The following is a 25292-nucleotide window of genomic DNA, read 5'->3' as shown; positions in this document are numbered from 1 at the left end:
GCTTGTCCTGGGGCTCGGCTGTCTCACCGGCCCCGGCAGGTTGGCTGTGTTTTGCGGGATGCAGCGGGTTGGGCCAGTTAACGGACAGGGGCTGTGTGTTGGGGGGACGGGTCGTGGGGAACCCGTGTCCTGTGTCTTTGTCCTCGGGGGGCCGAGGGGAGCCTTTGGAGCACGTGTGCCTGCCGCCCGCGTGGCTTGGGTCACCTCACAGGGAGCCGCTCTGGCTCCTGCACGGAGCTTCCCTGGCTGCCGTTGCCGTTCCGCAGCCGGAGACGGGAGGCTTCCTGCCTCGTGTGGGGTCCCTGGGGCCCGAGAGCAGCCGCTTGGGGCAGGCCCTGACCCGGGAACGGGACATCAGGGGGCTCTGGGCCCCTGTCCTCTGGCTGTGTGGTCGCTGCGCCCCATCCTTGGGTCCCTCACAGCGCTGGGCTTGAACACGAGTCCACCCCCTCCCTCCTGGCCTGCGGCCTGAGCCTCCCCCGAGATTGTTGGTGCCTGGGACGTTCCGCGGCTTTGTCTGGGCTCCTCGAGGCTCTCTGCACCCCCCTGTGGCTGTCCTAGGGGACGGCCCCCCGGCTCTTGCTGGGCAGCGGGCCGGGCGGATGCCGGCAGGAGTGCAGGTCCGCGGCTGGTGAGAAGGCAGGTGCGAGCGTGCGTCTGGTGGATGGGGCTCGGAGCCCGGTCTCCCTGCGCCACCCGCTCTCCGTCCTCCTTCCTCTTCTCTGGAAGTGGGTGGGCGCTGCCCGTGCCCGGGGCTCTGCGAGCAGCAGGGTGGGTGGCGCGTGGGCCCTGCCGTGGGACGCTCTGCGCACCGGGCCTCCGGCACCGCTGTCCTCTCGGCCGTCCCTCGGCTCTCTTTGCTGCCGGCGTCCGCTGAACCGCAGCAGGGTTTCCCGGTCCTCTTTCTTCTGACTTCCGGGAGCTGTTTCTGCTGTCCTGAAGTCTCTGTGTTTGTTGCCGCCCTGCTGCTGTGGGGCCGATCAGTACCCTGAGCTGCGTGCAGAGAGGAGGGGGGGTGCACGTCCCACCCCCACCCTGAGTGCCTCTTTTGCCGCTGCGTGGCTGTTTGGGTCTCAGGCCGCAGGCTTGCGCGGATGGCCGCTGGCCGTCATCGTGTGCTCGTCCTCAGCCGCTGTGGCTGGCGCGTAGAGGCCGGGAGCCGCGTCGCAGGGCCGTGCTTGCCCAGCTAGTGCACGCCGGCGTCACCCCAACTCCCTGCCAGAGCGAGGCCACTGGACCCCGGAGATACAGTTCTAGTACGTTCTTCAGTGATGCTGCTGCCGTGGGGCCACGCTAGGCTGGCTGGCTGGGCCGCTGCTGTGCTGGGGAGCCCCCCCCAAGGGGATGTCTTGATGCCCCCGGGCAAGACGCTCAGCCTGGGGTGGGGCCGCAGCCTCCACCCTGCCTCTGTCCTCAAATCCCTCCTAGAAGTCGGGGCCTGGCATTGCCCGGGTTAGCGGGTGTGCCCGCCAGCCGCCCTCACCTCCTCTGAACCTTCCCCCGTGCGGAAAGTGCCTGCGGTGCACGTGGCCACTGGGCCCCGGGGACCTGGAGCGAGGCCGTAGGGGGTGGGCCGTGGGCTCCCCCCGCTCGCCCTGCTGTCAGGTCGGCGGGCTCAGCCTCTCGGGCGCTTCAGCTTCCTGCTCTTGACTGCGCTTGTGACTTGTGTCTGTGACAAGCGCGCCGAGAGACGGGTGTGTGTGTGCAGCGGGCACTGCTCGGTGCTTTTCCCCGGACCCGGGGTGGGGGTGAGCCTGGCCGGCAAGTGGCTCCGTCGCTGGCACGTGCAGGTCCGCTGTTTGCCGTCTGTGCCCGCGCGTTTCTGCCTTGAGGCTGAGGGAACTTGTCGCTACGTCTTATACGTGTCTTTGCGAGGAAAAGGTAGCCGATGGCTTGTAGTATTTTACAGGGAGGACTCAGCGTCCCGCCCTTGAGCCGTGTGGGAGGACTGTGTCTGCGCAGGTGGCGTTTCGTCTGGGAATTCTGAACCTGAATTTTACATGGTGCTTGTTTTGAGCGTTTTGCTTCTGAGTTGTGTCGTCCGAATCCTGGAACTGGGCCTACGGAGGTGCTTGCGGCTCTCACTGAGACTGCGGGCTGGACGCTGGGCAGGGCAGAACCATCTAGACTTGCCGCTGTGTAAAACAGACAGGTGCAGTCGCCCAGTCTCTCCCAGGGGAGTCCCACGGAGGCACACGTGGGGGGTCGTCTGCAGGGACCTGACCGGCAGAGGAGGCGCTCGGCGTGAACCTCCTCATTCCCGCCCTGTGGTCCCTCTTACCAGTTAGCGTGGCGGGCGCCCTCTGGAGACCCCAGTCCTGGCACCAGCCAGGGGCTGCCTGGAAAGGAGGCCTTCGACGGGCCGGCAGCTGCTCAGACAGCATTTGTGATGGGCCCCGGGCATGGGGGACACGAGGCAGAGTGCGACTGCGTGGCTGGCGCCCAGGGCCACGGGAGTGTCTGGCGGGCCGTGGGGAAGGATGGTAGCTCTAGCTGAGGACGGCGCGCCTCTTCTCGGCCGCTCCCCTCGTGCTCTCCCCGCTGGCTGGGGACACAGACCTTCGGCCGGGAACGGAGTGTCTCTGTCCGCAGAGCTTGCTTCCTCCTCTCTGTCTTCAGTTTTTAGGTGGGTCTGGGCCAGGGCCTGGGCAGAACTGAGGGACACGGGCCCTGAGTGTGAGTCTCTGAGCAAACCGGCCACTGCGACGCCCCAGTTCCCGGAGCAGCGGGATGTGCTTTTGTTTTCTCGTGAAAGAAAATCGGATGTTCCTGTAACCGGTGCCAGGTGACAGGGGCCATGGCAGACGTTTTCTTCTCTGGCAGATGTCGTGGGCCCCGTCTGCGAGTCCGTCCCATCTGCCGATTCGCTGGGGCGGTGCCATGCCATGAGCCAGGTGCTGAGTTTCCCTTAAATGAGTCAGCCCCCCAGATGCCTGCAGCCCCCCAGAGGCAAGTGGCGTTGCCCCCATTTGATGGGTCCTTGGTAGTCAGGGTGTGACTGTGAGAGAGACGGAGACCTGGCGTCCCGGCGCTGTGGGCCCCGAGCGTTTAGCCGTCGGTCTGGGGGCCCAGCTGGGAGCACCCACGGCATGGACAGCCCCTGGGTCTTTCCAGGCATCTAAAGCTGAGAACAAGGACACCTTGCTTGCTGTCCTTCCTACTTGTGGGAGCGTCTCTGTGGGCCCCGCCGTGCTCGCGAGGCCCGGTGCGGCCGCGGGTCCTGTGGGTCACGCCGCTGCACCCCCAGCGGCTGTGTCTGGTGCTCGGCCCGGCTCTGGGGGGCGCGGGCGTTGGGCCCCCATTTGTCTTGAGGGGGGACGGCGAGTAGCTGCTTTCTTGTTGAAGAGCTTGGGGGCTTCAGTGAATTGATGGTTCACGTTCTTTTCCATTTGTGTTTTGGGTTTGCCGATCTTTTCAGTAGCGACCCGTTCCTTTTTACATAGTAAGTCAGTCCTCTGGGCGAGAGTTGTGAATGTTGTTTTGGTTTGTGGCGTTTGCCTGTTTTTTAAACGTTTTTTGGCCGGGCAGAGATTTTGGGTGTTGTTATTATACTGAGGCTTTTTGTTTTGGTGTTTTCATTTCATTTAGATTTTATGCGATCGCCCACCTTAACGCTCTAAGCTTATTATGTTTGTAAATATTGGTTTTTGTGGTATTTTCTCGTTTATGTTTTCATTTGTGTCAGTAGACTGTATTTCTTCTCAGCGGGATCTTTCCAGAGGCCCACCCAGTGGCCCTCTCCCCGCCGCCTCCCAGTGCTCCCCCTGTCGGGGCGCCCGCGCTCCGCACCGCCGGGTCACTGCCGGGGCGCCCGCTCTGCACCCGCCCGTGTGCTCTCGGACCTAGCTATGCGGGCCTCGTCATATTCTTTATTCTTCCAAGAAAATCCCCGTTGTAGGAAAAGTATTTCAGGGTTTTAGGTTGACACAGAATTAGTCTGCTGTCCTTGGGATGAGTGTGGCCGAGGGCACAGGTGCCTTCCTTTCGCTGTTCTGTTGTGTTTCCAAGCGCCTTGAAGCCCCTCTGTGCGTCTTTCGTGATGGACGAGCGGTCTGGTCGGTCTGCGGTGATCTCCACGCCTGTCCCTACACGTCCTAGCTGCTCTGCTTGCCTGCGTGACTTGTACACACACACACACACACCCCCCACACCCACTCCCCTCTCTTATAGTAAGATTCGGGACTGCTGCCCCCCCCCCGCCGTGTGGCGGGCACGTCACTTACACACACAGCCCCCCTTTGCCCTTCTCAGCGTGCCTCTCCTGCACCCCCCACCCCCCACCCCCGCCCTGCCCCCCCACGCCCAGACCCTGCAGGGCGGGTGGTGGAGGTCGGGGAGTCCGCCGCTGGGCCCTGGGCCCTGGCGTGTCATGTACTCGGTGACCTTTTGGTGCCCCAGGGTCCCATCCGTGTGGGCGCGGCTTCTCCCTTGGCGAGTCCTGTGCACACCCAGGAGCTCCTGCTCCCAGACAGTTAGCCAGGGGCCTGGTGCACAGCGCAGGTTCTGATTATTCCCTGGGAGCCATCCCGTCCTTCGCAGCAGAGGTCGGTGTAGTTCCATGACCGAAGTAGAGTTCTTCCCGTTTGGTTTTTGTGCATGGTTTGTGGCTCACACCTTGGAATAGTCCTGATAACTCCCCAGAGGTGTTATGTCAACGAAGGTGACCTTCGGAGCCGCCCAAGGGCAGGGGCTGGCTGCGTGAGGGTCAGCCAAGTAATTGGGGGCCGGGCTGGAGCTTGGTCCCCTCCCCAGCCTGGGCCTCCAGGGAGGGGAGGGGCCGGAGGTGGAGTCCGCCCGTGGCCTGTGCAGCAGCCTGCCTGTGAGGCACCTGCTGGTGGGTGCTCGGGGGCCTTCCCCACCCTGCCCCTGCCCAGTGCCCCTCTGCTCTGGCTGGGGACGGCGGTTCCGGCTCATGGCCTTAAAGGACTGGGCAGACACGGGCCGCGCTTCCCTGCGTTGCGTCCCGGGAGCCTCTAGCGAATGAAAGGCGCGTGGGGAGAGCACTGGGAGGCGGCAGCGCACAGCCCTCTGGTCGGAGCTCAGGTGTCACTGAGACTTGGGGGCGCCTGGCATGGAGATGGGGAGGCCTGGCCCCTGCCGGCGTCTGAGGTTTGCTGGGTGTTCTGTGTGCCCATCCCCGTGTTGGGATCGGGAGCCGGGACCCTGCTAGAAAGCGAAGGCCTCCCTTCCCGTGTCCCACGTAAGGCCAGGTGTTTTCTTTGGCGGAGGACGCGTCTATGCGTCTCTTCAGAGCGCGCATCCCCCGGCTGGGAGGAACGCTGCGTGTGTGGGGGCGGCCTTGTCCTGGTTGCAGGCGCGGCCCACGGGGGTGTCGCCTTGTGGAGGTGGAATCCCTTTGTGGCCAGGACCGTACCAGGCTGCGTGTGACGCATCTCCCGGTCGCTGCACTGTCCCTGACCAGGTGGGCTGGACGACACGCTTCACACCATCATCGACTACGCCTGCGAGCAGAACATTCCCTTCGTGTTCGCGCTCAACCGCAAAGCCCTGGGGCGCAGTCTGAACAAGGCCGTGCCCGTGAGCGTGGTGGGCATCTTCAGCTACGACGGGGCCCAGGTGAGCTTGGGGCCGGGGGCGGGAGCCGTGGGCTCGCGTGCAGTGACCCCTGCAGGGCATGCGCCGGGCCACTCGGAGGCAGCACCCTTGCCGGGGGTCCCCCTGCTTCACCCCTGCTCCCCGGTGGGCGGAGACCCGCGTCCTCTGGGGCCAGGGGTGTCATCCGTGCACTCCCTTCTGCCCCAGGACCAGTTCCACAGGATGGTCGAGCTGACGATGGCCGCCCGGCAGGCGTACAAGACCATGCTGGAGAGCGTGCGCCAGGAGCTGGCTGGGGAGCCCGGCCCCCCGGCTCCCGGCGGCTCGGCGCAGGACAGCCCCCCGGCTCCTGTGGCCGGGAGAGAAGAGCCGCACTACAGTGAGTGCTGGGTGGGGCGGGGGTACTGCGCGTCCTTGGGCTCCGCGTCCCCCTGGACTGACAGGCGGCGGCAGAAGGCCGGGTTGGTCCCGGCTGGGCTCCGACCTCAGGTCACGAGGCGCCTGCAGAGCGTGGCCTTGAGCCCCGTGGGGTCCCTGGCGGGAGGCTCTCAGACACTAACTGCGGGGGTGACGGGTGACGGAGGTTGGAGGGGAGGTACAGGCTCCTGTAGGGACCTGAGCCCCCCCGGGCAGCCGCTTCCCCCCCGGGCAGCAGAGACGGCCCCAGCTGTCCCTGCGTGTCCCTCAGCTGTGCCCCTTTGTCGTTTGTAGTGGAAATCTGGAGGAGACACCTGGAGGCGTACAGTCGCTGCGCGCTGGAGCTGGAGGCTCCAACCTCGCAGATGCTGAAGCTGAGTTTGTAGCGCGTTGTGTGGGTTGCGTGCGGTAAGGAAGGGGGGCCTGAGAGACTCGGGGGCCCCTCTCTTCTCAGGTCTCTGCAGACCTGCTGTGCTGTGTGGCTTTTGAGTCGGGAGGTGAATCCAGGAGGTGTGTCCCGGGCCCCTGGGCCCCCGGGCGTGCTGGGGGATCCTTGCCCGAGAGCCCCGAGAGGCAGCTTTGGGTCTGAGCTACAGAGTCTGGCAACGGCTGGAAGGCGTGGCGCCCCGAATTCTCTGCTGTGAAGAACCCCCCCACCCCCGCAGAAGAGCTGAGCCGTGTCTGTGTATGGGGGGCGCTGCGGGCCGGGTATGGGCTTGGGGGCGGCTCTCTCGGGACCTGGCTTTTTGGCCGGAAGATGTGGGGATATTTAGAGGGTCTGCTAAAATGAGCCTCGAGGAAAATCGCTTCTCTAACCTGTGACCTTTTGACATGAATTATTCCTTTTTGCTTTTATTTTTCAAAGAAACAATGTATATTGAAGTTTGGGGATTTGTTTCGCTGATCTACAGATGTTTTCTCTTTTTTGTAAACGAATGTATTCTGAATGTGGTTTCTGTCTTGGAGGCCAGCGGGATAGAAGTTTGCTTTCGTATTTTGCTGTAGGGAAGAGGGCTTATTTATTTTGAATAAAGAGCGATGATTTGATCAGCCCGCCGTCTTAGGCTCGTGGGCACGTCCTGAGTCCGGCTGGGGCCCCTCAGGCACGGTGTTTAAAGGGAAGAGGTTTGCGGGGGGAGCCGCTGCCTCAGCCCCATGCACCCCGGTGCCATGATGGGGCGGGGGCAGGACAGAACTTTGCCGCCCGGTGCGCGTGGGGCGAGCCGCGGGGCCACGTTCGCCTTGAGCGCACTGTTAGGGGACCTCGGTGGCGTCGGGCGTCGTTTGTCTGAGGGGTGAGTGGCATGCGGGGCCCGCAGTGGAGTGGAGTGAGGACAGGGCAGGCCGTGGGGCCAGGCGGTGCACCCGTGCTAGTCTCGCATGCCTGCTTCTTGGAGCTGTCGCGGGAGCCGTGTGACACCGCACCTTCTCCCCCAAGGGGCAGGGCTCTCTCGCCTTCCTGCGTCAGCAGGTGATCCATCCCCTGCGGGAGGTTTGAGAGAGATGACAGGAGAGGAAAAGTTCTCAAGTTCATCTACAAGGAGAGCGGGACGTTTTGAACTGGCAGCAGGGCCCTGGGGCGCACGCGGAGCCCAGCGGGGCGGTGTGAGTGCCGTGTCGGTGTCGCATGGCGCTTCTCGGGGGACTGATTGCTAGGGTTGGCCCGGCCACAGCTGCCGGGGACACACCGGCCTGTGCCCTCGGGGCCGCGCCTCCTAAGCACATGCTCCGCTCACTGCGTTTATTCCTGTTTATTTTCTCAACAGTGCAGACAACCCAAACTCCTAAGCTCGGGTCCCACCAGACCCCCACCCCCCACCCTGCTAGGCTGGGGGCATGCGTCTCGTCGCGGTGTTGGCGTGAGGCACTCCCCCACGTCCGGACCCGGCGCGAGTCTCCCGGCCGCGGAGAGCTGCCCCTGGAAGGGCCCAGGCCTCTGAGCCCGTCCCGCGGGCGCCGTGACGCGCGTGCACCCCGCTGAGTGGACGGCGCCCTGCGTGCGGGCGGACCCCGCTGCAAGCCGGTGGAGACAGGCGTGCTCTCACAGGTCCTCGGCCTCCGAATCGGGGGCGGGGGGTCCGGACACAGGCTTAACCGTCCGTCTGCGGGGGTTGCAGGGAGGCTCTGGGAGGGGTGGACTGGCTGCGGGTTACCGTCATTCCATCTGACCGGGGTCCGGGCGGCGCAGCGTCAGGCCTTCGGGTTCCGCACAGGGAGTAGCCTCGTCTGCAGAGGCCTCCCCCCCGTGGCTCTGGCATGGGGCACGCCAGCTCGGGGCACGCACAGAACACGCGCGGAGCCGCGCGCTGAAGCCCGCGGAGCCCTCAGTGCCTGGAGCTCCTGGGGGGGGGAGGGGGATACCTCCTGTCACTTGAGGTGTCGGGCCAGTTCCTGCCACTGGTCTCTCTGGGCCTGTCCCTGGCGCGTGGGAGCTCAGTGAAGGTGGGAGCAGCGGCAGGCTGGGCATGGGGGTGTCACGCGGGCAGGGAGGAGCAGCCGGGGAACACAGCAGTGGCATTTCTGGAAGAGGAGCCATCACGCACGCCGCTGTCCGGCATCGAACCCGTAGCTTAACGGTCCTGGTGTCCCATGTCTGCCCGACAGGCTCTCCTGTCCCCTGCGAGCACCTGAGTCTTTAACGTTTTGACTGCTGTCTCAGTGGTTGAGGTGAGCCCCGTCTCAGCAGGCCAGGTGACAGCTCACTGTCCTGGGGCCTCTCCGGGGGCGGCGTGGCAAGGGGCAGCGGGCTCAGCTGAGGTCTATAAGTTGTCCTTGTCACAGCTTTCCTGAAAGAACAATGCAGCCGCCTTTGAATTCCTGGCAGAACAGAGGCCCTTCCCCCAGGAGGTGGCCTTTGGGGAGGGTGTCCTGTGCGAGCTGAGCTCGAAGGGATTGGTCAGAGACTCTGAGCCTGTGTCGGCGACAAGGAGAGGCTGTAGGTGGCCACTGCAGCCAGGACGGCGGAAGGTCTGCCGTGGAGCTCCGGGGCGCCTGCCCGGCTGACTCCCGGGCCTGGGGGCCGCCTGTCCTGCCGCCCGTTGGTGCCGGGACGGGACTCCCTGCGGGCTCAGCGAGAGCCTGTGGCCCTGCCGGCGCACGTGCCCCGCAACTTGAGTCGCCATGAGAGGCCCTCCCCGCCCCACCGTGCTGACGCTCCCCGGGGATCTGCCCGGAGTTCAGAGCCGGAAGGTTCCTGAAGGCAGAACGGCTCTGTGGGCCAAGTCCCAAGGCGGCGGACGCCCTGCCGGCCCCTGCCTGCTGTCAGCACGGCCACGTACCCATGCCTTTCTCCAGCTCCGCATCACGCGGTCATGTTCCCCGGCCACAGCCCTCCAGGCGGCGAGCTCTCTGGTCCACTGCTCCTGGTGGGTCGCCTCTGCAAGACAAGGGGGGGGGCGTGCCAGGTGTCAGCCTCGCCGGCCCTGGTGGCACCTGGGTCCATACCGTCCGCGGAGGCCGTTCCAACAGCCAGGTTTCGGGCGAGGCGTCGTGCCTCCAAGCCTGCCTTCCTGGCTGTGGGGGCTTCCTCGGGCCACCGGCCCCAGGAGCGGCTGGTCCCCACGGTCACGCCGGCCCCGTCCTCGTCTTGCTTGAATTTCCTACGCAGCAAGAGAGGGGCTAGCGCCCCCCGTCTTGGGGCTGGTGCCCCCTCGCCTGGGAGGCCTGTCCCGACTGAGGCCGGGGAGTCCGAGGCTCCGCGGGCCGGCGCCCTGGTGCGCTCGGCTGCTGCCTGCTCCGCGTGGCTGCCGCGGCAGCTTGAGCTGAGGGTTCGGAAGCCAGTTCCGCGCGGCGCCGTTGGGGCGGCACGAGCCCAGGAGCCGCAGGTGTCAGACTGCGTCCCCGATCAGGCCCGCGACTCCTGTTGCGAATTTCAGAAACGGGTGCCAGGAACCTGCGCCCCGAGATACAAAGCAGAACTGGGCAGGGCTGGGGCGAGCGCTTCAGAGGCGTCTTCGAGGGTCCTTCACCCCAAGGGTGTCTGGAGGGACTTCCGGCTCCCACCCTGCAAGGAGCCCTGCGTTCTCCAGGCCCCGCAGCTCGGCAGGCAGAGACCGGGCTGCCCCGGCCGGCGTCCCTGCCCCCCGTCGCGTGTGTGCGGCGGGTACACCCGCCCGCGGTCCGTGTTCGGTCGTGCTGCGCCCACACCGGTGCGCTGAGTGACCGCGGGGCAGGGGTGAGGGGAGCAGGAGCACCGCGGGGGCCCTCGACTGTGCCGCCAGTGCCGTTCTCGCGGTTTCTGCGGGACACCTCGTGGCTTGTGAGTCAGGCTTACGTGAGGAGCCCGAGTGTCCTGACCGTGGCGGGGCGGGGGGTACTTAACAGAAATGGGAGGACCGGGTTCTGGGTGGGGCAAAAACTTGCAGTTTTCTCTTCCCAAACTCACACCAGAAGGGTGGGGGCCTTTCCAGCATCTCCTAAGCATCGATGGAAATGCTTGAGAATGGACCAGAAATAGGAGGGGAAGCACAAAACCCCGAAGCTGGAAGCGGAGGCGCCAGTGGGGACGGAGCAGACCCGGGAGCGCTGAACCCTAGGCCAGCAGCGGGGACGGGCACCCCCTCCCCGAGACGCGCGGCGTTGGGATGGGCCTCCAAGGCTGGTTGGGAGCAAAGTGTGGCCCGAGGGCACCTCCTTGCTCCACACCATGCCAGGCGGTCCCACGTTTGGCAGGATAGTTCCAGAAAGAGCACGGGACATAAAGTGGAGCAGAGTGAGTGTCTCTCGGAGGAAAGGAAAGGGCAGGCTTCCCAGTGCCACGGGCCTGGCCAGGCCTGGAGACACCGTGGCGTGAGTGTGGACCGTGCGGATGGGGGTCCGGGAAGGCCACGTGCGGAGCCCGCGGAGACATGGGGCGAGCCTCCACGGGGCAGGGGAGACCTTTCGGGCCAGCACTGTGCACCCCGCCCGGTCCTCTCCATGTGAAGCCCGAGCCGGGGCCTTGGGCTCTCCGAACGCGGCCTTCCCAGCACCGCCCCACGGAAACCCGGAGCGCGACGTGGCAGGCGTGTGTGCTGGGGTGGGGGTGTGACCGGAGGTGTGGACGCGGAGGGACACCGCTCACCGTGTCTCATGACGGTGATCCGCACGCTGGAGGTCCTGTCGCCCGCGGAGGAGAGAACGGAGCAGCGGTACTCGGCACTGTCCCCGATGGCGTCCCGCAGCCAGCTGAGCGCGTGGGTCGTGCCGTCGAGCAGCGTGTGGGTCTGCGTGGGGACGCACGTTTCCAGCTCACGGCCGTTCTTCTCCCAGGTGAAGTGAATGTCCGCGGGACCTGGGGACACAGAGACGTCTGACCGGGCCTGCCACCACCACCTGTGACCAGAGGCTCTGCCTCTGCGGGGCCACCCCTGCTCTCCCCAGCACTGAAGGGGGGGTCCAGCCAACCCGGGGGGCAGGATGGGTGCCGGGGTGCCGAGCGAGACCGAAGGCCCCTCTTTCTCTGCGGTCCTCTCCCCCACACTTGTGCCAGGTGTGGGTGGCACCAGCCGCCGGGCTGGGGGCCAGCCCAGATCCGGTCCTGCCTGAGAATCCATTTCGTGAAGCAGGATTCTACCCAGCCGCTCCCCCAAGCTGGCGACATAAGTGGCGCCGTCGTGGAGGACGCCGGGCAGAGGAGGGACGCCGTCTGTGGCTGTGGTTCGCCGAGCCCGGCAGCCCAGCGGCCGCACCCAGGACCCAAAGCCGCGGCGCGGGAGCAGGCGTGCGTGGCGCGGGCGGTTGGCCACGGGCGGTTGGCCACGGGCGGCTTGAGGAGGAAGAGCTCCAGGACCGCCCGCCCGCGGATTCCCGCGTGACCGGCACGGCCCCTTCCCCCTCTGGTCCCTTCGTCAGGGAGGCGCCGCGTTCAGCTTGTTCGAAGAGCCTTCCTCCCGACGGAAAGTCAGACGCGGACCGGACGGTCCCAGGAATGAGCCCTGAGGCCGGGGCGAGAGCACTGACCGGCCGGGCCAGCAGAGCTGTGTCCGTAAGAAGTTGGAGACGAGCGACCAGGGGTCACAGAGCTGCTGTGACGGCCATCTTTGTTGTCTTTCATGAGTCACATTTGAGACTGTAACCCAGGGAAATGCCTCCACGTCACAGGAGATGTTTAAGCATCGGTGTGTGTCCACGCGCGCACAGACACGCGTGCGGGCGCCCGGAGAAAAGGCCTCCAAGTGGCCGTTGGGCTGGTGGCAGCTGCCCGTAGGTGGCGGACGGCTGGGACGCTTCGATCCTGCTCTTTACGCTTTCCTGGAGTCCCAGACCCACAATAGCAAATACTGGTTTTGCCGTGAGAACAAGGTACTTTGAGGAAAGAAACATGCCGTGGCCGTCAAGGAAATTCTGGAAGGCTTTGCTCAGAAGTGGTTCACACAGCAGCCATCTGGCCACGTCGGCCGTGGGGACACAGTGGCTTCTCTTGTTTTCTGTGTGGGCTTCCCGGGTCTTTAGTCCGTCGCTGTAACTTGTTTTCCCACAGCGTTCTGTCCTCCGTCGAGGACTCCGTACGCGTAGCACCCGTGGCACGCCCGTGCCCGCGCCCCTGCTGTGGCTGCCGGGCCGCTGCATGCCCGCCCGCCCGGCCGCGGATGCGGGTCTGGACAGGGACTCTCATGAGGCACCGTGATCGGGACGTGAGGCGATCTGTGTCTGTTCCCAAGAGCCCGGGCTCCCCACTGGCTCCCGACTGCCCCCTGGTGCCGTGCGTGGAGACCCACCCAGGGCTGGAGCCACCAGGATGCGTCGCAGGAGCTTCTGGAAGGTTCTCACGGCCAACTTGGACAAAGAACTGGGGTGGCCTGCGCTGGCGCCGATTCATCACCCTGAGCCAGGACCGGAAGGAACGAAGCGCTCGGCTGACCACATTTCGGGGGCCCGGGCTGAGCACAGACAACGTGCCGCTCAGTCCTGAAAAGCTTCGTCGTTAAATCTTCAAGCGCACGCTTAGCCCCAAGAAAGCCTTAAAAACGTTAGAGGGGTGCTTTCGTTGTACTCACTCCGTTTACAGCTCTGCAGCTCCTTCCGAATGCGGGGAAGAACAAGGAGGCAAAGTGACCGTTAAACCCGTCATCAGGGTCCGCACCCCACCACCAGGCCCAGACAGCAGGCCATACCCCCCTACCCCGGGGCCTCGTGCAACCCCGCAGGGCCACGCCCTCGTGCCCTGGGCATGCGGCATCTCTTCTGGGCCCTAGGACGGTTCCCCTGGCCTCGGGTTCCAGTACCTACCCCGGGGTCAACGGGGTGCAGGGGCCATTGGCTCCAGCCTGCCCCCAGCCCAGCCTGCGCGACAAAACCAGAGCCCCTTAGAGCAGTGGCTTCTCACCAAGGGAGAACACCCGATTCTGGAAGCAGGGCCTGAGAGCCCCAAGTTGGAGGGGAGTGTGATGGGGTCCACTCCAAGTTCTCGGGCCACATTTGTGACAGGTGTCCCCACTTGGCATCCCCATGCCTGTGGTCTACCCTCCCTGGGGCCAGCCTGCCCCCGTGGCCTCCCACCAGCTCCTGGCTGCACCCGGGGGTGATGCTTACACTGGGCCCCCGGGGGCCGGACGGTGTCCGGCATGGCCAGGTTCACAACTACATAGAAGTCGGGACCCTGCTGGGGTGGGGGATCTTCACCACCCCAGTTCCATCAGCCTTCCTCCTCGAAGCAGTCAGTGCCCTGTGGTCGGCTGAACAGTGACCCCAGAATATGCAGGTCCTAATCCCTGGAGGCGCTTGTGGCTAAATGCGCTTTCCAGACCCCATCGTGGTGGGGAGGGGAAGGGCGGGGGTCGCCGGCTCGGGTGCACAGCCTCACGGGGTGCCAGGTGCTTGGGACTGACGACCACACTCAAGGACAAGCCCAGCAGAAGGGAGACCCAGCTTCGGCAGAAGTGTCCTGCGAAGCCCGCTAAGGATCGAGACCCCAGCAAGGAGACCGACCAGCCTTGCCCAGCCACGGAGGGGTCTCAGCCCTCCTGGGAAACGACCAGCTCACAAGCTACCCCCCCAGCCCAGCCTTGGCCTTTCTCGAGCCCCCACCCTGAAACACGCCAGCACCATCGGCCACCATGGGCGCTCACAGGATATTTCAGCCGCGCACCTACGGCCCCCGCGGCGCCCAGGGGCCGCAGGGACTCCGGTGTCCAACATCATGGTTAAAACATACAAGGCCATCAAAACCCCGAACAGCTAAGCATCCCCTCTAGTACAGTGGTTCTGTTGTTAGTTTTAAAGGTGACGCGGCCTAAATGAGCGGGAAGCACAGTCCCGTCGGATGCGGGTGCCCATGGGGCACACAGCTTGGCTTTCCTTGGAGAGCCCGGAGCTCCGGCCTGCGGGCGCAGACGTGTGGTCTGCCCGTGCAGGAACATGGACATGTGTGGGTCCCTCGCTACCGTCCCCGTGTCCGTCTGTACGCGCCCTAACACAGCTACGGGTGAGCGCTTATCCTGACTCCTGCCACGAAGGGCACAGCGTCATCATCCTTGGAAAGTCTGAAACACGGCCACATGCCGACTTCCGTCGCTCCGGCCCAGGACCCCTTTCCTCGACTTGCCAGTGTCTTCCTAACTGCAGATGCACACACACGGCCAACCACGACCCTGGAATCTGGACTCGCAGCTTGGACGGCCCTGGAATCTGGACTTGCCCCTCTGCATGCTCGGGCCTGGGAACAGAGGCGCGGCCGGTGAGCACAACCCGCTGCCCGCCTCGTGCCAGGAAGAAGAAACACTGGGGCGCGGCGTGCACACGGGGACACACGCACACCCCCCCCCCCCCCGGGCAGATCAGCAGACGGAGGGAAGAGGGTGAGCAAAGAAGCCCTGAAAATCACTGGGCGACGAGCCGGCCACCTGGCCTGGGTTGGGTCATGGCCCCAGGCTCTGCGATGTGGTTTAACAGGGACAGCCCTGTGGTGGCCCCAGGCCTGCGGCCAGAGCGGCAGCTTGTAAAGGCCTTGAGCTGTGGTACATCCACGACTCCCAAGACGCTGTCCTTTGAAACACCACATACTTGGACAGCCACTTGCACGGTGGGCCAGCCCTGGCTCGTGGCCAGGGCTTAGGGGAAGAGAAACCCAGATGTCCACGCGCAGTCAGTGAGCCTGGCAGGCCGGCCTCAGGGCGAGGACTGCGGGTGGCCTCCGCCTGCTGCGCCGCTCTGGCAACAGTGGTCTCCCAGTGTGGACACGAGCGGCTCTGCCTTGGCTGGGTCCTCCCCCGAGGGCCGACGCCTGGTTTTGCCTGCTGAGCGCTCAGGTGAGGGTTCTGGAGGGTGGGGTGGGGGCACCGGGATGTGGCCGCTCCCCTCCTGCGCGCTCCAGCGCCCACCCCTCAGTCCCCGCTGCGCTGCGGGGCTGCCCTCCCTTGGGGCCGCGGCGCTCATGCCTGCCTCCGGGAGTCCCACTGTGGTGCGTGTACACCGTGTGCGCGGTGTGTACTGAGCCCGCTCTGGGCAAACGCGGGGCCCTCTCCCTTGGGTGGAATGGGACATGCGGGCTCCTTGGGAAAGGCTGGTCCTTCCTGGGCCACCTCCCAGCCTCAGATGGGGCCGCACTGGAATAATGGGAGGTTCTAGATGGGCCAGTGTTCCTGGGGATTGAGGAGCATGGAAGAAGGAGGGCGGGGGCCGTGGGCTCTCCGCTCAGTCCACCCTGAGCACTGCCCCTCCACGCTGCCCACTTCTGCTCCTGGGCCACAAGGCTACCAGCCACGGTCCCCATCCTTGGCCCCCAGCAGAGGTGCATCCTGCTGGCGCCGTGAGTGGGATCCCACCCCTCCTCCCCGGCTGCCCGCAGCTCCGCGACTAACGGCCTGTGCTGGGTCCCTGTTGAAGCCCGGTGTGGTTCCCGCTCTGGGTGACGGTGGTCTCTGTCCCCCAGTCACAGGGACAGCACCGCTGCACATGCACAGCAGCACATGGGTGCCTGAGAAGCCACATGGAAGAGCGTTTGACTCCCGGACACGTGGCCTGCCCGCCCCTGTGGGTTGTATGACCACACGCTCTCCCTGCGACAGGGACAATGTCCTGCCCGGGGAGGCCCCAAGGGAAATCGCCAGGCTCCAGAGCCACACGGGGGCCCAGCACAGACCAAGGCCAGGCAGGGAGCAGGCGACCCACGACCACACAGACCTGCTCCCAAAGGTCTCTCCACAGCGTGCCCCGCACAGGCCACTCCCCCTGAAGCCACACAGGCAGTCTGCGGCCGCCACGGGGCCCGCCACAGCTCAGCGAGCCGGCTCCGCGGCCCGAGTGGCTTCTTGCAGTTTAAAATCTCCAACAGAAACCGCCCGTGCCCGTCTCCCTCCTGTGCTCTAGTTCTCCCCTCTGGGCACAGAGGAGGGGGCCCTGGCCCGTGGCTTGGCCAGACCACGGCCGTGCAGCGGCCCCTCCCGTCATCTCCCGGGCCACCAGGCTCTCAAGCTGTTCTGTGGCAACATCACCACCCAAGTCACAACACCCCTTCTGCGGGCTCTGGAGCTAATTTCTCAGATGCCACAGAGACCGACCCCCGAACGGTCGGTGCACGCACAGTCCTGCGAACGGCCGAGCAACTAACCGAGGCCTTGGGGCCCGGCCCGGCCCGGCCCGCCTGTGGGTGGCCCGGAGGCTCCGGAGGCAGAGCTGAGCACTCGCGACCGAATCCACGGCCGTGAAGCCCCCGGCAGGGAACACTGGCCCACAAAAAGGCCGCTTGCCCGCCCCCAGCCAGCCCCGTGGCCCGCTTACCTGTGGCCTGGCAGAAGAGGCGGAAGGTCCCCAGGGCGCGCACGTGCTGGGCCTGGTCGCTGAGGAGGGGCGGCAGCAAGGTGACGGGCGGGCCGCTGTCAGCCCCCGAGGCCGAGGCCGGCCGGGGGCTCCGGGGAGAGGAAGCGGAGCCAGGGCCCCGACAGGACAGGGAGGAGGACCCCGGAGGAGGGAAGGGCATAGACGAGGCTGCGAGACAGAGGACAGAAAAGAAAGAGGCCGCTGAGGCAGGCGTCGTCAGGATCCCACCGCACACCAGAGAAAGGAAGCAAAGCACCGGAGAAGAAAGGGCCCCGGGCGGTCCTGAGACCTGCCCCCGGCCAGCGCCCCACAGGCGGGAGGGACGGGCGGGGGCCTCCCTGCGGCCGCGGCAAATCACAGGCCCACGTCAAGGATGTAAGGTTCTCGTTTATTCGGTTATTTTTCAAATGTATACAATTCAAAGTAGAAAAATAAAAACAAAGTAAATCTTACAAAACACAAATGTTTACACCAAAACGGTCGAGTCTCATGCTGAAGAGGACACTGTCCACGCAGGCACAGAAATCCGTGTGTTGCTCTCCGCCTCGGCAAGCGCGCCGCCGCCTCCAGCGCGCGCACAGCAGCAGGTGCTCCGTGACGGCACCACGGCCAAACCGTCCTTCCCGTGCGCGCCGAGAGAGACTGCGCCGGCCACGTGGCCCACCCCGCGGCTCCGTGGGGGGTGTCGAGACACAGGCCTGTCCGGCCCCCGCCGCCGCCCAGCTCGCGCGCAGGTGGGGCCGGCTCTGGTCAGCGGAGCGGCGTCCCGTGGGCAGCAGCGGTGCGCAGGAGCCGACAGTTACAGAAGCCGCACGGATGTCCGTCTGTCTGTCTGCACAGGAGTTTAAGAGCAGCGGCTGTGGGCATCTGATGGCGAGACACGTGCCCCCTCGGCCCTGGGCCAGGCGGCTCCTCTGATCCTGGGGACCCCGCCTGCTCATAGGACAGCCACCCACTGGCCTCTCTTCTTTGAAAGAATGAAAACAAAAAAAAAAAGTATAGGAAGAAAATCTCTCTGAAGAGGACGCTTTCCTCAAGGAATAAAATTAAAGAAGAAACAAAAATTACCGGTGTGCTCGAGAGATGGTTTTGTCTGTTTCTAGAAGCAAAAGGAACACATTTAGCCAAAATAGGTTTATCCCTGAGAATCATAAGCAACGTAAGCTGGGGCCTGTCCTCACAACAGAAGCTGGAAGATGTACGTCTGCTAAACGTTAAAATATCTGTTTTAGTGACTTAAAAAACAAACGACCCAACACAAAAAAAGTAAAACCCTACAAAATAATCCTGTGGAAGGAAAGGTTCGTGCCAATCTGGACAACAGGCGCTAAGTTACCAATCTGATAAACGAAAATGTCATTTCCAATCTGGAACGAAACGATCTTTCAGTGGCTGCTGCTCTGGGGCGGGGGATTGGGGGGCACCGGAGGCGCGAGGGGCCGTGGGGAGCCAGGGCCGAGGGGAGCCGCCGGCACAGCCCGCGGGCGCGTCCCCGACCGTGGCCCGCCGCAGGACGCCGGTGCGATGCTCACCGCTTTCCGAAAGGACAAAGAAACCAACTCACAAGCTTGACCCGAGGGAAGAGACACAGAAGCAGGTGCACAGACACGGGCTCCCCACGCTGCCCCGGGCCGGGTGCGCGACGCCGACCGGGGGCCTCCGCGCGGCCGCCTCAGTCCACGTCCGCGTCCGAGTCGGCGTACTTGAGCTCACACTTGACGTCGAAGGGCCTGTCCCGGCCCGGGAGGTCGTCGAGCCGCTGCGAGTCCTCCCTGTCGGTGGGCGCCCTGCTGGCCGTGGTGTCCTGCTCCGTCTCGTAGCCGGTGTCCAGGGCCGGCCGCGGCTGCGCCCCGTTCTGCTGGGAGAAGCTGCCTTGCTCCACCAGCGTCTCCTTCACGCTCTGCTCGAACTCGGAGAAGTCGGCCGCGGGCTGCTTCTTCGCTAGCAGCACGGCGGAGCGGAACTTGAGGCACTGGCCGGGCAGGTAGCCCTTGTAGCAGTTGTAGGAGAGGAGGCCGAGGCAGAGCACGAAGAAGAGCAGGAAGAGGACCATGAGCAGGCGGTTGTCGCTGGACTTGAGATACACGGTCTTCTCCGAGTGCACCTGGGGCACCGTGTTCACCACAGTCTTGGGTTTGCACGACGCGCTGCTGGGCGCGGGGCTGGGCGGCGGGGCCACGGCCCCGAGTGCGGGGCCCAGCACTGCCGGCGTCTGGGCTGGGGGGCCTGGGGTGGGCTCCGTTGACACTCTGAGGGGGGTCCTGTCCCCTTTGGCGTGGGCGGCCGGCGCGGTGGAGGCCGCGGGGGTCCGCGGGAGCACCCTGACCTCCAGAATGTGCCTGGCCGCCACCTGCAGCACCGTCCTGTTCCGGAGCCTCTCCTCCGACAGGCACTGGTACACCCCGCTGTCTCTCTCCGACAGGTTGAAGACGAGCAAGTCCTTCCTGCCCGCCAGGCCGTACTTGGGGCCCTCGGCCTTGAGCTCGTTGTTCTGGAACGTCCACACCACCCGGGCCAGGTTGGACTTCGGGGAGCATTTCAGTTCTGCCGTGCTGCCATGCTTGAAAAAATGCTGCCGGAAACTTTCTTTAGTTTTATCTGGAACATCAAAATAAACGTGCACAGTGTCAACAACCCGCTCGCCGCCTCCCTTCTTTTACAAACAGGTTAACACGCACGAGAACACAAGTTTTTCACCCACTGGAGCAACACGGAATCTTCCAGGACGACTAAGGAGATAAAGACATGCGTGATAGAACGGCAAAGATGAGCCCCGGATGGCAGCCCAGCGGGACACGGCACCCGGAGGCCACCGGGCGGCCGGGATGATGTCTGGAGCCCTGGCTTCCTGGGAGGCCGAGTGGCCGCACCCGGAGTCGCACGCCACGCGCATCTGCTGGTGGCTGCAGGGCTCGCGGCCTCTTGGTGCACCTGGTGCCCCTTCCTGAAGCTGCCCCAGCTGATGGCAGCCATCAGGTCAGGGATAGGAGCGCGACTGCCTTCCAGGGGACAGAGAGACGAGCCTGACCCAGCGGAGGCCTCGCAGAGGGGCCGAGGACTCCTCTCACCACCCCTCCCTCCCACTGCCAGGTTGTCTGGGTCGTTTAAGCAGCCCCAAGCTACATGGAAGAGAGCAGCGTCTCGAGAGCTGATGTCGTGGGTTGGACAAGTGCCCTTCCGGGAAACAGACACACTATGTGGCTTCAAACACCCTTTTCTGCAAGTCAAAGGGAAGGCGGGTCGGCCCCAGTATCCTCATGGATACTCGCCCTCCGTTCCAGGGAGAGAAGGGGAAACACACGGTGCGAGATGCCGCAGCAGCACGGCACCGCGGCCCGATGACGCCCGGCCCCCGGGAGCAGCGCAGCGACAGGGACCCACTTACTTGGGCAGCCAGACGTGTCCCCGCTCATCCGCTGGATCAGATCCCTGCAACACGAGCGGGCGCGGTCACACATGCAGTCGGTCACACGCACGTGCCTACCCCACCGGCGGGTGAGCTCGCGCGCCGCGTCCCCCTGGTACCTGCTGCGGCTGTCCGGCGGCTGCAGGGCCACGCAGGCCTGGCTGGCCGGGCTCCAGGCGCAGTACGGGTCACGGGCCAGCACGCAGTCCTCGCAGGTGGCGTGCTTCTCGCAGAAGGCCACGGGGGCCTGCACCACGCCTGAGCTGGAGCCCGCATAGACGAACTTTCTGCCCTGCGGGGGTGAGATGGGGCAGGCAGGTGAGGGGGCAGCCGTCGTGGACGCGGCACCAGGGCCTTCTCCAGCTCGCGCATGCAGGCGTCTGCTCATCAAGGAGCTTCCAGAACCATGAGCAGGCGGGCACCGTGGGGTCTCCCAGCCGAGTCCACGCATGGGCTCCGCCCTCCGGGCCCCCGCGCCCTTCCCTCTCGTCCAGGGACCTGCGTGGATGCGGGTCTCCCTCCGTGTGCACAGAGCCCCTCCAGCCGCGCGCTCCCAGCCCCGCCACCCGTCGGAGATCAAACGGCACAACTCTGAGCCCCACGTCAGGCCTGCCCAGCCTGAGCAGCCGTGCCCAGACGGCTTGAGCGCGTCCGAACCCAGTAGGACCAGGAAAGGTGCCCAGTGGCAGGGGAGCGTGCAGGATCCCAGCACGTGGGACCGAGGACGTGCCAGGTGCTGTCATGTCCAGGTCTGTGAGGGAGGAGCACGTGGACGGGGAGGCCAGCAGACCGCGCGTCAGAGAGCCTGGCTCACAGCATGCCTGACCGCTGTCCACGCAGCGGGGCCGGGGCTCCCGCACGGGGACGCCGCCCGACAGGCAGCCACGGCGGCAGGACTGCAGTCCCGCACTCGCGTCTACACTCTCCTCCCCGCGACCCCTACCCACCGCCCCATCTTTTGGTTAACCCTGAGATTTCCAAGCTTAACAGATTGCAGTTTCCGACCCAGGTGGGGCACAGCCTTCCCCTGGGGAGACCGAGTCTGGCTGGTGCGCCAGTTCCCGAGACCAGCCTGTCTCCTAGCCTGTGACCCCTCCCCACCCCCCCGCTCTGCACAGGCACAGCTGACTGTCCCGTAATAACAAGCGGCGGACAGCCGGCCCAGGGCCAGCCCCTCCCTATCGGCAGGGACCGGGCAGAGGAGGACCGAGGATGCCACACTAGATCACGGTCCAGGGGTCACGTGGCTCTCAGAGCTGAGGGTTTCCAGGAGGGCCGAGCGGGCGACTTCGAGGGACCCTGGGGGGCGCAGGCTCCCATTTCCGCATACACCCCGTCCCTGGGACTGGGCTCCCATAAAGCACAGCCACCAGGTACCCCATACCGAGAGAAGGCACAGGAAAACAGCTGCGGGGGCCACGATCGTCAGCAGGGGCATAAGTCTGGGGGCCAGAGGGAACAACACAGCAGCCCTGAGGTCTCCCCACAAGCAAGCATCAGGCACCATGGGCTGAACATAGGCCCACGCGCCCCAGCCGGCAGACCCAGACCCTCAGCCCCATCCACGCACGAGGAGACTGGTGTTGCACAGAACGCGGACCGGCTCTCTGCAGTTCACCATGCCGCCAAGACAAAGACCGATGGGGACTGGCCCCGGCCCCAGGGGCTGAGGACTGAGGCGCCCCAGGCCAAGCGAGGCTCCGGAAGTGGAGCAGATGTTTGTTCGGACCAGGGTGGGGTGGGGGAACGACCAGACGTCTGGGGTCCCGTGGGCGCTGTGCCTGCGGAGGTCCTCCACGCGGAAAGAAGGCCCAGGGTCCCCGCCCCTCATCCCAACGCCTCTGTATGAAAGGAGTTTAAAACGATAGAAAAACCACCTGACCAGGCGTGAGGTTTGGTGCACGCGCTCGTGCCCTGGCCCTCACGGGTCCCCACGGCCCTGGGAGCCCAGGGCTCAGGCCCTCCCGGCTAAGTCACTGTGTGCACAGCCTCGTCCGACCTGTGGTGGGGTCCGGAGCTGAAGGAGTTCTGCAAAGAACGCCCCCACCAACACGCGGATGCGGCCCTCCGCCTGGCTCAGAGGGGACCAGACAGCACGTCTGCCACCTATTTCCACGTGACCCGAAAGCAGGACTCCGATGTCTGTACACCCCGCTCAGGGCAGCCCCGGCTGGAGGCAGCCCGCGTGCCCACCCGCAGATGGTGGGGACACAGGATGTGCGTGTGCAAACTGTGAAGTATTCCTCCTGGAAAAGGAAGGAAATCCTGTCACATGCCACACAGCTGACCCTTGGGGACATGTGCTCAGTGAGATAAGCCGGTCACAAGACAAATACTGATCCCACTTACATGTGGTCCCCAGGGTCCTCAAATCCCAGAGACAGAATGTGGATGGTGGGTGCCAGGGGCTGGGTTAGTGCTCAGTGGAGACAGGGTTTCCGTTTGGGAAGCTGAGAAGGTTCTGGAAATGGTAATGCTCCTCAGCTGTGCACATAGGTCGAAACGGTAACTGACCCACACGTGTTCACCCCATCAATAAACCATGAAAGAATGCGCGTGTCCTTGGGGCAGCACGGCCCAGCCTCTCTCTGTGCCCACCGTGGTGGCGGCCCGCTGGCTTCCTACCGCCAAGGCCCGCGTGACTGCCCGCAAGAGCCGAAACTCGGCTGGCGGGGGGAGGGGCGTCTCTCTCCCTCTGACACCCACTTCCGGCTGCCGTGGCCGCACACCCTGGGAGGAGGCGCGGGGCTCCGGGCACGCTTGCCGCCTTCCCGCCGGTCTAGGTGGCCCAGTGCAGGGGCCCCCGTGAGGACAGACAGACGGCCCCCGACGGCTCCCTGTGTGGCCTGCCCCCTGGGCACGGGCACGTGACCGAGTCCTGGCTCCCCGCAGACGAGCACCGGGCTGAGCCCTAAGCTCCTCCTCCCCCACCCCTCATCCCTCCCCCACCCCTCCCCCCTCCCACGGGTCGGCTGCTCTGGCGCCCAGAAGCCCGAGTGGCCGCGCGCCGCTGCGCAGAGGAGCTGTGGTCTCCGCGCACCCGCCCCGGGGGCCCAGCCTCTGCTCTGAGGCTTCTGACGAGCCGGAGGCCTCCGGGTCCGGACCGCTGCCTGTGAGCGACACGCCTTGGGCGGGCGGGGGGGGGGGGGGGGGGGGCGGCGGCGGGGGGGGGGGGGGGGCGGCCCACTTCCTGTTTCCACAGCAAAGCCGCGGGCGGGCCGGCTCCAGGGCCGTCTTCCCTCAGGTGCCGAGACAGACGGCGCACAGCAGCGGCTGGGAGCGGACGTGACGCTGGGACGGGGGTCCGGACATCAGACCCAAGGACCCGCGGGTGCCCGCGAAGTCAGCTCTTCCCTCGTCTCCTGCCCGGCCGCCGGGCCCCTTGCTTCTCGCTGTCCCCACCGGAGCTCAGGCTGCGGGAACGCGCGGAGGGGCTGTGGGAGCCCCCCCTGCAGCGGGACGCTCTGTCCGCACCCAGCGAGGAGGCGCGGGAGCATTCTGGGTCAAACTGGGAAGCCTCAGCGGGTGAGAACGCCCTTCAAAGCAGGGCCCGCCGAGCAAGGCTGCACACACGGGGCCGGCGGGGCCCAGCAATGCAGCTAAGGGAACAGGCACACGGCCGGCTCCCGGGGCCTGGGGCTTGTGCTCACAGCACGGGGCCGCCCACACAGAGAGGTGAGGCCTTCGGCCACAGGGCAGGGCTGGGCCACTCACAGGGTCCGCTCTCCCCCAGGTACACGAAGAAACCAAGGCAGGACTGGCCTGCTGGGCTCATGTGCTCATGGTCCTGGACTCTGCCCCTCACGTGCCCCAAAACCCCCACGGGAAAGAGGGAGGCCCATGTCCCAGGCCGCAGGGACAGATGGCAGGGGGCGGCCTACAGAGCCAAACCAGCCCCTTGGCTATTTCTGTGCTACCCCCCAGCTCATACCAGATTTCACACTGTTAATGGTAGAGAAAAAAAGTCAAAAGCATGCTATTCTGTGACCCTTGGAAACGTGAGCTCTGGAGCTCAGGGCCCGTAACGAAGGCATTGCCAGAGCGCAGCCAGCGAAGCCTCACCCACCCACTCCTAGCTTCTGCGGGAGAGCCGAACTGGATCTGGATCCTGACCCCGACCGGATGCAGGAGAAGGGCCTGACGGGGGCCGCGTGGGCATCATCACCACGGCTCAGGGCCGGCTCTCCTGCACTGACAGCTCACCTGCCGACAGGCGCTGACCCTGTCAAGCTCGGGGCACAGGAGTGTTCCCTGAGCCAGCATGCCCCCACGCCCCCACTGGGGGCCCCCAGGGACACGGTGAGGCTCCGCCAACCCGAGGTGACCACTCCATCACTCAGTTTGCCTTCCGTCCATCCCAAAGCCCAGGGTTCCCAGGACCTGTAAGAGCCCAGAGGTCAGGCCCTCTGGCCCAGACAGGTGAGTGCCGGCCCGGCCTGGCTGGTGACACGGACATGTGAGGCTGCCCGCGCAGCCGCTCTACCTGCTGGGAATTCAGCAGCAACGTCTGGACGGGCTCGAGGTCCTGGAAGAGCCGTGTCTCCTCGATGATGTGGGCCTCGTTCTCCAGGCTGACCGCTTTGTGCAGGGTGCCCCGGTCTGCAAGGGCAAAGCTAGAGGTCAGAGACGTGCTTGGGAGGGTGGGACAGAGCCGGCCCTGCCATCGGCCATAGAGCAAACGGTCCCTGTTCTAACTCTCAACTCTCTGCCTCGATGGGACACGTAGAAACCGGTGCTCTTTGCACTCTGGAAGTGGGAAAGGAAAAACCAGTAGCTAACGTGCCTCGGCCTCGTGTGGCCTGGGTCAGCCCCAGGGTTTTCTGAAAAACCATGGCTGACTCCAGTGGACGTCAGTGCAGCGAGATGGTGCCGGCAGGTGGGAGCAGAGTGGCTCCCAGGCTCCACTGGCCCTCTGGGGTGCCATCCCTTGCGGGGCCCCAGGCAGGTGAGGGTAGGACCCCCCAACCTGGCTCAGAGCATGCTGGAAAGCCCCCAGGGCCAATTGTGGGGCCCCACCAGCTGCTGCTGGGCCCGGCCACTAGTCCTCTCCCCGAACAGGCTCTCACGGCGGGTCAGGACAGGTTCAGCTGGCCCCACGGGCAGCATTTGAACTCCTTTTGTGCGAGCCTCAACCTACCACGCCTGAACCCCCAGACAGGGACCGGGACTTGTGTGG

General features: G+C 65.3%; 2 protein-coding genes across 12 annotated transcripts in view; one reads left to right on the top strand and one right to left on the bottom strand.

Annotated features, from left to right (window-relative positions):
• Positions 1-19344, top strand: part of SECISBP2 (SECIS binding protein 2) — a 59633-nt gene extending 40289 nt beyond the window's left edge. For 2 of the 3 annotated variants that reach the window (XM_080819925.1, XM_080819927.1), the window contains exons 15-17: positions 5423-5577; positions 5764-5935; positions 6268-7023. In XM_080819925.1, the coding sequence (XP_080676051.1) occupies positions 5423-5577; positions 5764-5935; positions 6268-6359 (419 nt within the window). In that variant the 3' untranslated portion in view covers positions 6360-7023. Of the gene's footprint in view, positions 1-5422; positions 5578-5763; positions 5936-6267; positions 7024-19132 lie in introns of those variants that run through there. The other variant, XM_080819926.1, reaches the window with a different exon arrangement.
• The window catches only part of SEMA4D (semaphorin 4D), a 45251-nt gene continuing 27660 nt past the window's right edge, over positions 7702-25292 (bottom strand). Inside the window, exons 11-17 of one of the 9 annotated variants that reach the window (XM_080819921.1) lie at positions 24600-24715; positions 20236-20408; positions 20096-20139; positions 16672-16878; positions 11036-11245; positions 9252-9349; positions 7702-8759 (exon numbers count right to left, since the gene is read on the bottom strand). In XM_080819921.1, coding sequence (XP_080676047.1) covers positions 8733-8759; positions 9252-9349; positions 11036-11245; positions 16672-16878; positions 20096-20139; positions 20236-20408; positions 24600-24715 — 875 coding nt within the window. In that variant the 3' untranslated portion in view covers positions 7702-8732. Of the gene's footprint in view, positions 8760-9074; positions 9350-11035; positions 11246-16671; positions 16879-17077; positions 19309-20095; positions 20409-24599; positions 24716-25292 lie in introns of those variants that run through there. The other 8 variants (XM_080819924.1, XM_080819919.1, XM_080819920.1 and 5 more) reach the window with 8 other exon arrangements.

This window comes from Martes martes (genome assembly GCF_963455335.1).
Source record: "Martes martes genome assembly, chromosome: 12".
Taxonomy (NCBI): Eukaryota; Metazoa; Chordata; class Mammalia; order Carnivora; family Mustelidae; genus Martes; species Martes martes.
This window is presented reverse-complemented; position numbering and strand designations above follow the sequence as displayed.